Below are 17,222 nucleotides of genomic sequence, written 5' to 3'. Positions count from 1 at the left end.
CTCTCTCTCTCTCTCTCTCTCTCTCTCTCTCTCTCTCTCTCTCTCTCTCTCTCTCTCCTGCCCCTCTGTGTGTGTGTGGATGTGTCTGTTTATCTTTCACCCTCCCACCCTCCCTCCCTCCATCAGATGTAAGTTCTCTGCTGTGGTTCTAACTCTAGTACCATGCCTCCCTCCTGTTACAATACTCCCCATGATGAAGGACCATCCTCTGGAAGCATGAAACCCTACATTAAATGCTTTCCTTTCCAAGTTGCCTTGGTCATGGTGTCACAGTAGTAGAAAATCAGCTAAGAGACATCCATCCCCTTTCCAATTTCATGTTATGTTTTCTTATATCCAATAAGTCTAACCCATGGTTATATTCACATGGGTGTGGCGCCACCCACTGAAGCAAGGCCATGCCTCTGAAAAAAAAAAAAAAAGTCTCCTTTCTCTAATAGCCATCTCCTGCAAATAGTGCCTCAAACAAGGGGCTGAGGTTTGTGTGCCTCGTCCCCACCCATGGTAGAATGCAGACTGACTTGGTCTTGTGAAGACAGTATGCATGTAGCAACGGTCCTATAAACACTGAGTTCAATGGCCCCGCCATGTTCAAAAGACACTGATTCACAGATGATAGTCCTGATCTCTGACTCTTACAATCCTCCCCCATGATGTGCTCTGAGCCTTATGGGGCAGAGATTGATGTTGAGCATGAATGGCTAAACATGCCCTCGACATGTTTTCTCTGTACTTCTACCAGCTGTGAGGCTCTGGATTATCAGTCATGCTTCTCACTACCAATAAAAAGTTCAAAAAATAAGAAGGTTTGGACATCTGTTTTAGTGACTGCGTACTTCAGTAATAAATAGTTCCCTCAGTGGATTCAGAAGGAGCTGTAGAGGTGGACTGAATGCAGAGCCAGGACATTGAGAACACACAATACAGCTTCACTTCCTCCCAGCAGAAGTGGACTTGCCTTTTATTTCCTGGTGCATATGAGATGAGGTTAGTTGGCATTCTTAGGTCAATCCCACACCTCGCATCCAGAGTCCTGCCCCTGCTGGCTACTGTTTCAATGTGTACCTGTTAGCTAGAGGCTGGTCTTTATGCTAGAAGCCAAACAAAACTAGGGAACTTTGGGGTAGAATATTGGTGCTTTTCTAGCATTCCTAAGTTTCCTGCAGGTGACTGATGAGTTGCTATCCAGGAGAACCAACTTTAGTGCAAGTAGAACATATTGTTCTTGTGCTTGATTCTGCAATTCAGCTATGTAATGAGTTAGGTAAATTTCTATGAAAGGAAGGGGCAAGGCTATGAGCTCATGTGCACTGCAACTTATTACTGGGTTCAGAAGTTTTTGGTTCCTGTGTAGAATACAGAAAATGCAAGTAGCAGCAACCCAAACTAAAGGGACACACTGGAAGCAAATGCTTCAACATTTAAAGCAAATATACAGAAGTTTTGAGACATAAAACATATACATCTTTAATCTATTAAGGCATATGAGTGGTTAAGGGTTGGGGAGAAGGCAAGCAGGAAGATTTGAGTTTGGATCTTCAGCATCCACATAAAAAGCCAGATGCAGTGCTGCACATATGTAACCCCTGGGGAGGTAAGGACATGTGGGTCCTTAGGCTTGCAGACCAGAGATAGTTAAGCAAGGTGGTAAGCTCCAAGTTTATTGAGAGGCTCTATATCAGGTAAGATAAGGAGTGGCTGAAGAAGACACATGATGTCAACTTCTGACACACACATGGACACACACAAAAACATGTGCACACACACACACATACAAACAAAATTCGAGTAATTGTCAGTTTTCCTATACATTCATGTATCTAATACATATTATATATATATATATACATATATATATATATGTATATATATATATATATAATATATAATATAACTGAGAAGCTCTGAGGCCTCACAACTATTTCTTTTTGAAGATGCTCAAATGATTCAAATGGCCTCTGCAGTTGATTTTATGTTATTACAGTGTGTATGTAAAGAGGAGTCATGTGTAAAACTTCACCATGTACCACCTGGCAGGTTGCACGTGGTAGACTAGGCCACTCTTGAACTATGGCACTCCTCTTACCTCTGGTCTCCTCATATTGATATCACAGTGTGAGTTACAAGAAGGAATCCTAAATTTTAAATCTTAGATGGTGAAAACTTGATAAATATAACATTATATGACATTTAGCAAAATTTAAAAAAAAAAAAAAACAAGAAAGTGCTTGAGGACATGAACTCACTTTAAAAAGCTGGGTACCCATTGTTAGGGAGGTGGAGATTAATGGATCCCTTCATCTTCCCGATAAGTCTGCCTCACCTCACAAGGCCAAGTAAGGAACAATTTCACCCAAAAACAATACAAAACAAACAGACAAAAAAATCCAAGGTGGATGATGCCTAAGAGAAAATATCTATAGCTGTCTCCTGGTCTCTACAAGCATGTACATACCCATGCAAGGATTTCTGTACACACATGTACACCCTACACAAACACACATCCACACATGTGTACATACATACATATGCAAGAATTATGTATATAGAATATTTATAAGTAAATATATCTCCATAGACTAAATCATCAATAAGTTTCTTATAGAAACTATTGGACACATATTTTTAACATATTAGTTCTAGTAATGGAGGATACAGATTCTGAATCGGCCATCTTCTGTAACCAGGCAAGGTGTCCAGTGGTGGGACTGGAACATCAGACCATTCACAAAACCTTTAATCTACAATCTGTCCTGCCTGTAAAATATGCTGGAGCAATGGTGGTGGGAGTGGCCAACCAATGACTGATCTAATATGAGGCCCATGTGAGAGAAAGCTCACGGATGCCCAGGAACCAGAGGCTGGATAATCTAGAGACCTAGGATAGAACCAAACATAACTTGCCAGAAAAGAAAGAGAAAAAAAATATTCCTAATTATTTTCTGCTGTACTCATAGATCAGTGCCTAGTACTGTTGTTATCAGAGAGGCTGCCTTGGGCAGTTGTTGGAGCAGATGCAAAGACCCTCATCCAAACATTAGACAGAGAGAGAGCTCAGGTTGTGGTCTCCATAAGGTGCCTCCACTGAAGCTTTGGGGAATTCAGCAAAGACAGAAGCCTGCATGGGTCTGTACTAGGTTCTCTGCATATATGTTATGGTTGTTGGCTTGGTGTTTTGAGGAGATTCCTGAAAGTGGTAGTGGTGACTATCTCTGACTCTTTTGCCTGCTCTTGGGACCCTTTTTCTGGTTGCTTCACTCAGTCTTGATGTGATAGTTTGTGCCTGATCTTATTTTATCTTATTGTGCCATGTTTTGTTGATGTTCCTGAGAGGCCTGCCCTTTTCTGGGGGTGCAGGGCTGGATCTGGGGAAGAGGGAAGGTGGAGGTGAACTTGAAGGAGTGAAAACAGGAAAAGTTCTAGCTGGGAGGTATTGTATGCGAGAGTAATAAATAAAAATTTTAAAAAAGAATTGTCATCATGTTCAGTCAGTAAGATAATAAGTGATTTAAACATTATTTATGTTTTATTTTCTAAGTGTTTGCTAATAAATGTGTGTCAGCTAAAATCCACTCGTTCTTCACTCTGTGAGCTCATCGTCCACAATATAGACACCCACATGACGCATGAAGCTTATGTGAGAAATGTAACACGAATGGCTGGACATCAGTTTATGTGTTTATTTAATTTTTTGAGATTTAAATTATGTTGTTTTATGTGTATGTATATTTTGCCTGCATGTTACATACTGCATGTATACAGTGCCCACAGAAGCCAGAAGATGGTGTCAGATCTCCCGAGACTGAAGATGGTTGCGAGTCACTGGGAATTGAACCTGGATCCTTTGTCAGAGCAGCCAATACTTCTAACAGTTAAACCATCTCCCTGGATCCTGAATCTTACTTTAATTGCTCACCTTGGGTGCTGAGGAAAGGCAGGAGGACTTGAACTCGGGGATCTTCCTTGTTACTATAAGTTGGGACTTCTATAGGAAGAAAATATGAAAGCAAATTTATTAACCAAAAAAATACCTTTCAGTTGGCATATTACAGAAACTCAGTATTCTTGTTTTCCTAAAGCTGTATCAAAATCACAGTCCCACAATCTTTCAGTTCTGCTGCAGGACGTTCTTACAGCAGTGTAGGGAGTGTAGCATCTGATTGTTTTAGTAAGTACTGCAGATTAAATGTCTTATGAGCAATTTAATCAAACACTGTCTGGGTCCAGCTTCTCCATCCCATAATCCCCTGCCTCTTCTGTCTTGAGACCCTCTGCTTTCTGCCTGGAGAGAGAGCTCAGGAACATTCCGATCTGAGGCATTATTCTTTCTTGCTGGGATCACTGGCCTGAGCTTCAGTAAACTGTTGACTACCTTATGTCTAGCACCCAGAAGTTCCATATATCCCCAGCCAGGGTAAGGAGAAGGGGAACTAAGACTCCCTCTGAACAAGGTGCTCCTTTGATATTCATGCTTTTGTTGATGCTTTTAGTTACTATTTCTGTTGCTGCTGCTGTTCTAAGACAGGGTCTCACTATATAGGCCTGGCTGGCCTGAAACACACTGTCCTAGGATTCACCTAGATCTTAGCGATATGTTACACCTGGAGGAACATTCAAGGTCACCCCTGCCATATCTGAACAGGTAATTTTCACTGCACTTCCTCTTGATTGGTGGATCATCAGCAAACACGCCAACATTTGAGGCTCGGGATGTTCCTGGCTCACAAACCCTTCCCACTCCCCATGTCTTTGAGTGATCAAGCTATGTGAATTTCCCCAACTGAATCTTCTGTAAATTCAAAAATGTATTAGGCCAAAGTCACCACCAAAGAGGTGAGGTGGCTCAGTGGTGTAGGTGTTTGTCACCAAGACCTTTGACTTGAGTTTTCCAGTATTGGTGTAGTAAAAAGGAAAGAACCAATCACACTCACACTAAGGCGTTCTTCCTCCAAGTAAATAAATAAATAACAAACAAAAGTAATAAAAATATAATAAAAATGCTGGTGAAATCACTTCAAGTATAAGGGTGCTTGCCAAGAATGCCAGACAACTTGAATTAGACACCACAACCTATGTAAGGGTAGGAGACAACTTATTATACAAAGTTGTCATCTGACAACCATAACATGGCATGGTAGTCATACACATATATACATACACATTCTACATAAAACTAAATTAAAAATAAATCAAATTGAGAAGAAAATGTTACAAACCAAATTTGCATACATGTTATCAGAATCCTTAGAAAAGCCTCTGGAAATTGTATCACATCCTTACACATGGAATTCTCATTTAACAGTTGGGGGTAGAGTCTGGCAGCCCATCTTTTTGTGTTGTGTAAGTGATTTGGTTTGAATATGTAGTCAGGATGGAGAAATGCTGTCCTGGAGGGTGGTACCATGGCTGAGCCTCAGGCGCCTGGCATATGAACTTTCGGTTCAGGTTGTGCAAGTGCAAACTCTCAACATCCATGGGTTTATGAGCTGCTTCCTAATGTCTACCCCTGATCCTGACCACTTCTCACCCTCTGCCACCCTCCTGCCTTTGTGCACTCGATGCTCCTCCCTGTTTACATGGCCCCCTTTCATATTGCTGAACCATCAAACAACCCATGTCTTTGGCCCGGACGGTCCTGTTCAGCTTCATCTTTCTGCTAACCCCATTCATCCTTCAAGCCTTGCTTCCGAAAGCATCCATCCCAACTGCTGGATCCGGGTCCCTAAGGAAGAACCATGCTGGTTTTCGGCTCACAGAACATTTCAGAAAATGGGTTTTTACTTTTTAATATGTTTTGTTTTAAAGCTACAAAAATAAAATGAGCTCCATTGACTCATTCTTTAAAAATACATTGTCGTGAGTTAGGTTTACCAAGATTGCTTTTGGCCAGAGTGTCTCCACAGGCAACGTAGAATGAAAGGTAAGATTGCAGCAAGTTCTTCACAGGCAAAGCTACTTCTCTCATATCTACACAAACTGCTGCTCTGTCAATCATGGCTTCTTAAGCTCTTTCAGGAGCATCCTGTGTATTCTATTTCCATGAACTGGCCTTTGTCCAGCAGGGTCTCAGAAGCCTTCCATCCCTTGCAAACAATGTACCTTTTCCATCTCCACAAGTGCCCTTCTCTGAAGGTGCCCATGTGCTGACCCTTCTGACCTGCTCTTGCTGGGCTCTCTTCAACTGCTTTCGTGTCTTTCCTTTGAAGCTCCTGTTTCATCTTGACTCCCCCAAGAAACCCTGAAAAATACCTTTGGTAGATGTCTCCTAGAGGAATGCAACTTACATCTTTGTCCTTTGTGTGCCTTGTTCTCAAAGAACTTTCAGAAAAGAGTGGGAATGACGTGTATTTACAGCTACACTTACACTCAAAGTTCTCCAGGATTCTACCTATCTATATGATTGTATCACATTAGTCATACAGTTACATGTCAATGATGTATTATAATAGACGGAACTTCCAACTTGTTTCTGCTCAGTAAAAGGTTGTTGACTGTAGGATAAAGAGATTGTCCTAGAGTGTACTGCATTTCCACAGCTGAACCACTGCTATGATCTCTGAATTCATGCTTGACAGATTCTATATTCCATGCTGGATGCTATCACGCCTTGCACGAATTCTCAATGGTGTCATGTACATTCAGTTCCAGTTAAGTGTTGGCAAACATCTATAAGGAGACTGATTCCTGATATAACAAAGCAGACTGAGCCTAGCCTGGCTATAATTTCTGACTCAATTACATTATTTGAATTTACAGCGGTTTTTAATAATAACTTAAAGATAATTATTGTTTGCTATACAGTTTTATTGTAATGGAATCAGATCTGAATTACTAACCACATCACTAAACAATAATTGTGAGTAAATGGACATTTTATAAGCCCCATAAATTCTACTCTTTCATTTTAAATTTAGAACTGTTTCTACAGAATGACAAGAGACACAGAAAAGCACAGCAGAGTTCCTGGTCACATTTTGAATTTAAAAAGCATTAATAATTATGATCAAACAGAACATTTTGAAGCCATCAAGAAGTCAATAGGAGATACTGTACTGGCTTCAAGGCATAGAATGGAAGTAGATGGGAGAACACAGGAGGAAGAGAAGGAAGAGGAGGAAGAGGAGGGAAAGGAAGAGAAGGAGAGGGAACCACTGTAGTGAATACCTTTCTCCATCAGCTATGCACTCAGCAACTTTGAATACAGTTAATAGATAGCCATTATTTTCTGTCTTTCAGTAAAGGTGCTTGCTACAGCCTAGAAACTCTACAGTTGCCTTCCTCCCACTTACCTGAGTTCCATTCACTTCCTTCCTGATTCTTTTTAATTCATTCATTCATTCATTCACTGGTTTTTACATCTTGACTGCAGCTTCCTCTCCTTCTAAATCCCTTCCCCTTTCTCCCACCCCTATACACTCCTCCTTTTTCTCTTCAGAAAAGAGCCAGCCTCTATGGATATCAGCCAAACATGGCATATCAAGTTGCAGTAAGACTAGGCACCTCCCTCATATTAAGGCTGAAAGAGTCAACCCAGTATGAGACAAAAGGTCCCAAAAGCAAGCAAAAGAGTTAAAGATAGTCCCTGCTGGTAGGCCACAAGAAAATCAAGTTACATAGCCTCAATCTATGTGCAGTTGGCCTAGATCAGTCCCATGCAGGTAGCTGGTTGATGGTAGATGCTATGGGCTTTTGTGTGGTGTCCTCTACTCCTCTGGCTCCTATATTCCTTCCTCCTCCTTTTCTGCAGGATTCCACAAGATCTGCCTAATGTTTAGCTGTGGGTCTCTGTATCTGTTCCCTTCGTTTGCTAAATTAACCCTCTTAGATGACAACAGGGCTAGGCACCAGCCTATGAGTATAGCATTAGGAATTATTTTGTTGACTGTTTTGCCAGTCATTTTGGTTCTATCTTAGGTCTCTAGGTTATCCAGCCTCCTGGCTCTCTAGAAAGTGCTGGGGGTGAGTTCCCTCTTGTGGCATGGGTTACTTTCTAATTCCAGAAATGCCTTAAACAGCTTCCTTAGCTGTTTTCACGAGTATTTTCATTCCTTAAAAAATAACCAGCTGTGGAATCCTGTACTCTTCCTTACAATTTATAGCTTTAATTGTGTCAGGAGTATCTTGACACTGTGGCTATCAATAAAAACTTCTGTCCCCTTCATCCTTCCCTTCCTCTCTCATTCCTTTTGACTATCTGCCTTTCTCCAATTCTATGGAGAAAAAGTCTGTGGCCTGCGCTGAACCCCTCCTGAAGGTTCTTATCCCTGGGTCCTCAGGGGCTAAGATTCTCCTTAGAACCACTATTAACTTTGAACTTCTTAATTTCTCCTCTCCAAGTGAGGTTTTATTCTCTCAACTGAAAACAGGAGCAGTAGAGTTCAAAAGCTCAGAAATTTCAGACCTCTAAGACTCTTGATTCCATATCATGGGTGATTCTCATTGCCTGGTCAGTTCTCTCATTGGTTCCCTAATTGACTCCCATTCTTAAACACACAAGGGTGTTCTTCTGGGCACCCATACACAGTTCCTATCCTTCACTGTCATCAGATGGTCCTTATTCCTCTTTAGAGAAGACACGATTAAAGTTATTAGTGTATGTGAAGGCCCTTAACTACTATCACCATGTCTTGGGATAACATAACTCCTCCTCCTCCGACCTAAGGCCTCTCCTAGTTCTCACCTTCTACCTTCTGTCTCCTGGGCTTGTCCATCAGTCAGACCCCATTTCTCTTGTGTGATAAGATTCTTCAGTTTCACTGGCTGTCTTTCAACAGTTCAGAAACACTGATGAACCTCTCAGCCACAGATTTACCACAGTCCTGCATGATCATGCAGTACAAGCCCACCTTTATCAGCTTTATATACATTTAGTTGGTTTCTTTACATTCCACTGACCCGCACTCAGAATTTTTCTTGTAAAAACCAATGTAACAGAATTAAAGGGACAAAGCAAAGCAAAATAACAAAAGAGGAGGAATACGCTAAGGAATTAAGACAGAGTAGGGTGTATCAACTTTCTTTCTGAAGCATCCTCTACAGAAACAGATACAGACAAATAACTGGTGCACTAAAACCTTCTGCACACACTGAATGTACTAAGTAAAGTTTGCCCTTCAGTTCTAATTAGAAGTAGCATTTTCCATTAACGGATGTGAGCTGTCAGCATCAGTTTGCAGGTTGCCCTATTATTTTTAAGTATCTTTTAAAAATCACATATATTCATTTTTAATTTGAAGAACACATTTTCCCATCTTTGATTGCACTTTTATAAATGTGAACTCTGCCGGTACAGTTAATCTGCTCCCAGTTCTCTCTCTCTGCTACCTAATGAATAGCTATTTCCTAATCACAGAATCTTTTTATTCCCATCATCTTTTTCAGATTTAGAAAAAGAATAATTATGATAGAAATCTTTAAAATACAGGTATCTATTTTTAAATGGCACTGCTAACCTCTGCCAGCAAGGTGACTGGATTTCTCTTACAAGTTTAGAGTCTTACAAAACCATATGGATTCAGCAAAAACTGCCTCAGTGGGTTATTTGTGGAAGCAGAAAACAGAGGAACCCCCAAGACAGAGAGAAAGGGATGAACATTTATGTTGGACACAGCCTGGAATGAAGAAGATTCCAAGGCTCCAATGGCAGAAATTTTTGTTTTGTGGACCTGGGGTATATCCAGGAATCTGCATTTCCACAGATGTGATGTTTTCTCATACAGATGACGTCACCTCCCGCCCCGCCAGTCACCTCAGACTGAATGCCTCAGAAAACACAAGAGTCGGTCAGTCTGTCTGTCTCTCCTCCTCCCACTTCCCTGCTCTGTGTGTGTGTTGATGATATGTGCGAGAGTACAGAAAAAAAATGCTTTTATGTTTCTGCAGAAACTTTCTAACTAACTTTACTTCACTTGAGATCTAAGGGGAAATAACACACCTTTGAGTTTAGTCTGTCATTGATTACTAATGAACATTTGAAGAATTTCCAATGTGTTTGAATTTGAAGGGACATTTCTATAGCAAAAATGAATATTCTCTCTCTCTCTCTCTCTCTCTCTCTCTCTCTCTCTCTCTCTCTCTCTCTCTCTCTCTCTCCTCTCTCCTCTCTCCCCTCTGTGTGTGTGTGTCTTTGTTTCTCTCCCTCTCCCTCTCCCTTCCCTTCCCTTCCCCTTCCCCCTCCCTCTTGCCCTCCCTCTCCCTCTCTCACCCTTCTCATCTCCTAAGGTCTACAGGGCCAATTTTTACCCCCACTTGCTGCTTCCTTTTCCTACTTAAAAAGCTTCTAAGCATGTCTTGTGCTATCAGAGTCTCCTCGAGCTCACTAGCACATCAGCCCTGTTGGGTCTGGATGACACTGTTGTTGCCTTGCAGTCAGCCACCACTTCTGGCTCTTACACTCTTTCTGCCTCCTTGTCTACACCATTGAGTATTGAGAGGACATCCCGTTTAGTGCTGAGTGTTCCAAAGTCTCCCAGTCTCTGTGCATCGACCAGAGAGGCATCTCTGTGTTAATCACCGTCCACTGCAAGGAGAAGCTTCTCTGATAAGGGATAAACAAGGTATACAACAGCGTCCTTAAGAGTCATTCTTCAGTGGAGCATCACTAGGTGCATTAGCCATAGACTCCAGGACAGGCACCATGGCCCTGGAGTAGTTAGCCAAAACAAAACTCCATGTGTTTTGTTGTTGTTGTTCTGTTTGAGTTTGATTTGTTTCTTTTGGTTCGTTTGTTTTTAATGGTTTTCATTTGTTTTGGCGTTTTTAGTTTTATAGTTTTGTTTTCTTTTTTAGAGAGAGAAAGAACATGAAGTTGGGTGGGCAAGGGAGATGGAGGATCTGGGAGGAGTTGGGAGAGGGAGAACATCAAAGTGTATTGTATGTAAAAAAAAAAGTTTAATAATTAAAACAATAAAAGCCACAAAAAAAAAAAAAAAAAAAAAAAAAAAAAAAAAAAAAAAAAAAAAGCCCAAGTGATCACTTTGCCTTCCAAAGCTGCCTAAAACTGACAGAATCCTCAAACGGAAATCACCATTTAGCTCTAGATTCTACAGTTTCTTCTGTGCATGTAAGATGGCTCCATCCTTACAGTGTTAGGTCCTGGGGTATCAGCAGCCCTTCTCCACATAGAGTGGAGGAGGCTGGGCCTGGTCCTTGAAGACAGGCTAAAGGGTTAAATGCACCTGCTGGTAAAGTCTAGGGTGGAAACAGAATCAGAGAGGGATCCAGTCTGAATTTTACCTGAGCCTATAGAATTGTGGTTAGGTAATAGATCAGGAAAAATGCAGGAATCAAAGAAGTTCAACAAGGACTAACAAGCCTACATATAAGACCAACATCACAACAGTAATAAATTCCAGATCCTTGAACTAAATTTGAAATGTGAAGCCAGGTTCCAAATAAGAAGAGAGATTAATGCCAAACAAGATGAGAAACAGGATTCCTGCTACCAGGGAAGGACACAGGCATGCTGTGGCCACAGCTGGAGGCTTAGAGGCCAAGTTGTCCCTTAGAGAGGAACAAGGAGGAGCCTAGTAAGGGAGCTGAATACCTGCACCTTCCTCAGGTGAGTCAGCGACCAGACTCCAAAGTCCATCCAGAATGCTGGGGAGCCTCTGATGGTCCTTGGTTAGACAGTACACTAATTGAGAACTGGTGGTATATACAGTTCAGGTCTTTAAGGAGGTATGTAGGGCAGAGATCAAACAGGTACATTTACATTAGAATCTAAATGAGTATTGTCTCCTCTAATTATTTCAGGCCACACATCCAATCCTCTCCTCTCATGCTTGCCGATGTGGAGAGGAATGGCTGACTAGCATGTAAAGGCAGAGGAATGGAACACAGCATGCCTGCATGCAACTGTCCACCAAGAGAGAGAGAGAGAGAGAGAGAGAGAGAGAGAGAGAGAGAGAGAGAGAGAGAGAGAGAGAGAGACCCCTCTGGATTTAAAATCATCTTGGCCTTCAATATCAATGTTTGGTCATTTCTGAAAAGCCTAGCATCAGATGACAATAGGCAATGTTCCTTTGTTCTAACCTCTTGAAAAATAAGCTGGATAATTTATGAATCTAGAAGTTGGGTGTATACCAGGTTCTATGAATCACATGCCATTATACCAGGCTGATGCCTTCTCTCTAGCTAATAATCGTATCCTATGAGTATGTTTAGCAAACACAAACTGCTGTTTTGACAGAAGGTTTAACACCATCTTCTTAAGATGATAATTTGACCAGACAGTTAAAGCTGAGGAGAGAGGACCACCCTCTGACATCCATCTATTGTGCACAACACAGAGCCAGGCATGGTAGTGAGAGGAACACCAAGACAAAGGCAGCCCACTGTCCCTGCCTTCAGCAAGCTTCTGGATGAGTTCATCACAAGCAGTTCTTCTAACCTCTCCTTATTATGCTGAGTTCCTTATTATGAACTCAGGGCCCACAAGTGTGAACACATCATGCATTTTTCATCTTGGAAGAGTCATGCAACACAAAGAAATGAGATATTTGTAGACAGAGTAATACGGTAAAATATTTCAACTACAATGAGAACAATAGCCTCTTGCAAGACAAGAGGTCTTTAGGTGCCATACATTTCAGAACATGGATGTTGGTGTAAAGAGGTTGGAAAGTACTTGTGATAAATCAATATACTTTCTAAGGCATCCGTCACCATGGTGATGCATATTTGAAATCAGCATCCTACACAATAAGGGCACATTAAAAAGACTAAATTCTAGATGGGAATTTTCATGTTCCCCATTACAAAGTTCTCTTCAGATATGTCATTTTAACTTCAAAACCACAGCTAAAAATTCTGCAAGCCGCCTTTGCTCAACATTTATAGCGACAATGACCAACAGGGGAACTACCAGATTGTTTAAATTCAATTTTTTTGTGTATCCATATCAGCGCTGCAACACTATGGAAAGCTATTGTTGCCTTTCCCTTTCAAGAGGTGTGGAATTCCACCAGGACTGTTCATTTGGTGGGAAGAAGATAAACAAGACAAATGGAATCCAAATGTGAATGCTTTACTTCAGTGTAATTCACTCTACTTTGACTGCGTGTTAAGAAAAAATTGGTCTCTGGTAATATATGATGCAGAAGTTCCAAAGTCTCACCTGTGAAGGACTACTCAGTCTTACTAAATGTAATATCAAATTATTCATTCAGTCCTCCACATCGTTTGGTAAATATCCATCACTCAAATGATCCAACCCTAGGTGTTACTAGGATTCTGCATATGAATAAATGAAAATTTTCTTTCTAAAAGTGTGTAGCTTGTTGAATATGTAAGTATCTGTGGTGGCAGGGGCAAGGGGAACATGTGCTCCAAGAAACACATGCCACGGACAAGAGGACCAGAAGAAAAAGAGGTGCTTTTACAGGCCAGGATGCGTAAAAATTTCACATCAGGTTTAGTATCAGTTTGTGATCGGATGAGAGCAGAGAAGGGCAGAGGCCACCATAGAGGAGAACGGCGGGAACGGAGGTTCTCAGGGCAGCACAGATGTGAGGAACACATGGAAGAATGCAGAGACTAATCAGGCCAACCATAAGAAAGCATGCTAGGAAGGATGAACATACTGTAGTAGGTCAGTTTAAAGCATGAAACTACGATTCATCCTTTAATGGCTGATGGCATTAAGGGTATTTTAATGTGGTCCCAAAATGCCTGAATCAAATGTAACTAAAAGTAAATTCTATGTGCAGAGTCATCCTCGATACACAATGGAATATAGTAATTCAAGCTGTGAGTTAAAACTAAGGGAGGGGAACTGGAAGCTTAGAAACTCCTAAACTGCATAGAATTTTATTTCATAGGTCAATGGTATTAAAAGTACTGCCTCAGTATATTAGAAAATAGAAAAGCAATTATCCAGTTAATTTGTCAAGCAGCAGCAAAGCACTCAAGCGACACATGAACACAAAAACGCTTCTCTTGGCCAGCAGGTGGCGCTTGTCACTCAGTGTAGAAAGCAGGTAATAGTGGGAGAAGGAAGCCTACACTGGAGTTGGGTACAAATTCCTCATCCATATGTTCAGAAGAAAGATTGCAAAGGATTGCCCCAGTCACACAATTTATAACCAGGGTTTTGGCTTGTTGACACAGAGTATCAATTACACAATTTCTTTATGTTAGAAAAATGTACCACCATGGGTGACAGATCTCGAGGTGGCCTTTCTTTTCAGCTTACTTTTTTTCAGCATTTCTTTTACCAAATATGATTTGTCACATACCACCCTGCTGCTGTACAAATGTTTCAGTGTCCTTTTTCTTCTGTACTGTTCTTTCCCTGCGAGCAAAACTGGTGCAATAATTAGACAGAAAAATCCTAATGTCACCATTTAAAGATATATAACTCGATTAATTATTTGACTCTCTCCTTTTGTTATAATGAATATTAAGTAGCTGAAATGTTGTAGGAAGTATGTATAACCATGTATAGATGCAGCTTCAGGATGAGCCATGCCTTCCACACTAGATGACAAGGCATGCCAGCCATTAGGATGACTCTTCTACCATGACAGTTTTCTGATTGACTCTGGGGTATTCTCATTTGGGGGTTCCTAGAGGTAAGAGACTGTCATGCCACACATAGATAGGCTGTGTACAGGGTGGGAGAAAAAAACCAAAACTTCTGGGTTTTTCGAGGAGCAGAATGATCTTGGAAGTTTGGATCTAGAGTGGTGCTTAGTGTTGACTGTCAACTTGACAAGAGTGGGAATCACCTACGATACAAGCCCCCAGTGATGGATTGTTTCGATAAAGTGAGCCCCTGGCTTGGATGACTTGACCTGGATCTAACTTGAAAGATTACTTCCTGTGGTCTGGCTTTCTCCAAGAAGGTACTTTACCAGATGCCAAGGGAGGGAAGCAATGAATCGTCCTACCCTGAGGCAACCCCTATGAACCATGACAATGACCACCTTGGCAAGATATTCCTATGCATGCAATAAGTAGCATGCTCATGTTGATGTTAATGAACATCAGTCTAATTGTACTTATGGCCTACTCAACAGGAAGGAAATCATGTCCCAGGTCTAGAAACCTAGCCAGCTTAGCATGGCTAGTGAGGTCATGAACCTTAGGAAAGATCTACTCTGACAGTTTTCTAGACCAGCGTACTTCCTTACAACATTCTAAATCGTATCCTTGTACCCACAGGGTAAGTGTAGCTACCAGCCCTCGTCAAAGAAGCCTCTCTTTACAGCAAGTGGAGATCGTCATAGAAAGCCACAACTGGGCACAGAGCAGAGATCAATACAATGTGGGGAGCCTTGACTCCCCTGATACGATGGGCTCTATCCTTGAACTGTGAGCCAAATATACCTTTCTTCCTTCAATTGCTGTTGGTAATGGCATTGTATCACAGCAGCAGAGAATTAACTAAGATACCTAGTTACCCTCTTCATTTTCCAGATCAGACTGCCAGCTGCCATTGATGCTGGAACACAGAGGTTAAGGGGTAGATGTGCAGAGTATGATGTGGCCACATTTGCTGCCCAGAACTGCTCAGTGGGTAAGTGATCACTACCAGTGAGAGGCTAGAGGGAAGAGCAAGGAGGTGGACAAGCATAATTACACACTTTGTACTTTATGACAGCCTGGCTTCGAGAGAACCGACAGATGAGTGCCAGCTGAGAAACATGCTGAATCATGGTAGTAAATTAGCCCGTCCTGATTCTCCAGCAGCGTTCAGCCTGCACTGGAATTCTGTTTATTTTGATACAGAGTGGAACCAATGCTGCTTCTCTGACCTTCCCATTCCCACATTTGTCAAATGTCCTTATGTAAAAGGCATTCTAAGGGCACCAAGAAGACAACTGTCATACTGTCTGCTGCATGGCTTTCAGGCTTGCTTCTTATATCTCCAAACAAGAGTTATTGAACACCCACATTATTCTCATGGACTCTTTTCATGAAAGAAGAATTGAGAGGCCCCTTCAAAATTCTCCAATTCAGTAATCACCATATTTTATAAAGAATTTCCCACTTTTGGAAAGATAACTATACCATACGAAGACTGGGTTAGCTTTTTTAAATGTTTAAGTACTCCATGAGGGTCAAGAGCAATGCTCTTTTCAAGTCCTTATTTACACTGTTCTTTCCTTGATGGTTCTCTCTTGAGTCCTTCAATTTACTCTAACTAGACTTCAAGAAAGAAGTTCAAGGTCACGTCTCCTATAAAATGTACTTACACTAAATCACCCTTCACAGTCTCTTTAGAATAAATTTTCACACCATTTCAGGTGTGATCCGGTATTACTAAACTAACATTGTCTTATTGTGGTTGGAAATTTGTAAATCATATTAGATTTGGTCTGCAAAGAGACTGTTTTTTACCTGAGGATGTGATCTATTTCCTATTTCAACAACAGCCTGTTGAGTGCCCAGTTTCTACCAGGCACTGAGTCATGGTAGGCAAAGCTGAGACTTTTCCTGCCTCCAGAAACTTTACATTCTACTACCCTAGGTAATATAAACTTCCAACATGGTCTAGCCTAGGGTATGCCCAAAATCAAACATTCAAAAGTCAATGACCATTCAAAATTAACCAGCTGCCTGTGTTACTGAATACTTGAAAGTATGTTAAGATTCTAGGAATGTTTGCCCATGTAGATTTTTGTGGAAACTCCTTTCAGTAAAGGAAGACAGTGAAGATTCTTATATCCTTTGAACAAGATTTCTACATAAGTGGTGCGAAATTGCTGTTAGAATTGGAATGAACTTGCATATACTGAAAACAACTTTGTTTTCTACATTTCTAGTATCTCTTATTTTTTTACAAATGATGTAAAGTAGCAGCTGGGCCTCTTTCAGTGTCTTCATATAACGACACAAGCTAGTTTTAGAAGGACCCTTGAGCCTAACTAGATTATGATTACTTAAGACTTTGACATTAAGTCAAGATTATATAAATGTTTATTTGTTAAATTTAGACTGAAGAATTCCATGCAGGTATGATAGAGCATGTTTCAGCCGTGGAAATGATATTTAGATGTCCTGATTACCATCCTGGTTCTGCCTTGCCACCATGCTTCTTGGAGTTTCTAAGGAAGTTGTACTTCCCTTTTCCTTTTTTTTTCCTTTTCTGTGACCCTTTCTTTTGTCCCTACCTCCTTATCCACCCCCACCCCCTTGGCTCTTTTGTTTGTTTGGTAAAGAATTGACCTTGAACTTTTCTTAGGTCTCTGCCTCTCTGATGTTGCCAGTGCTAGGAT

General features: G+C 41.1%; 1 protein-coding gene across 1 annotated transcript in view; it reads right to left on the bottom strand.

Annotated features, from left to right (window-relative positions):
* Morc1 (MORC family CW-type zinc finger 1) overlaps window positions 1-17,222 on the bottom strand; it is a 172,805-nt gene that overhangs the window by 43,622 nt on the left and 111,961 nt on the right. Inside the window, exon 18 of the mRNA XM_034515577.2 lies at window positions 3,917-3,985. Within this exon, the coding sequence (XP_034371468.1) occupies window positions 3,917-3,985 (69 nt within the window). The remainder of the gene's footprint in view (window positions 1-3,916; window positions 3,986-17,222) is intronic.

Source organism: Arvicanthis niloticus, chromosome 12 (genome assembly GCF_011762505.2).
Source record: "Arvicanthis niloticus isolate mArvNil1 chromosome 12, mArvNil1.pat.X, whole genome shotgun sequence".
NCBI lineage: Eukaryota > Metazoa > Chordata > Mammalia > Rodentia > Muridae > Arvicanthis > Arvicanthis niloticus.
Note: the sequence above shows the minus strand (reverse complement) of the source record. Positions and strands in the feature narration are given on the sequence as shown.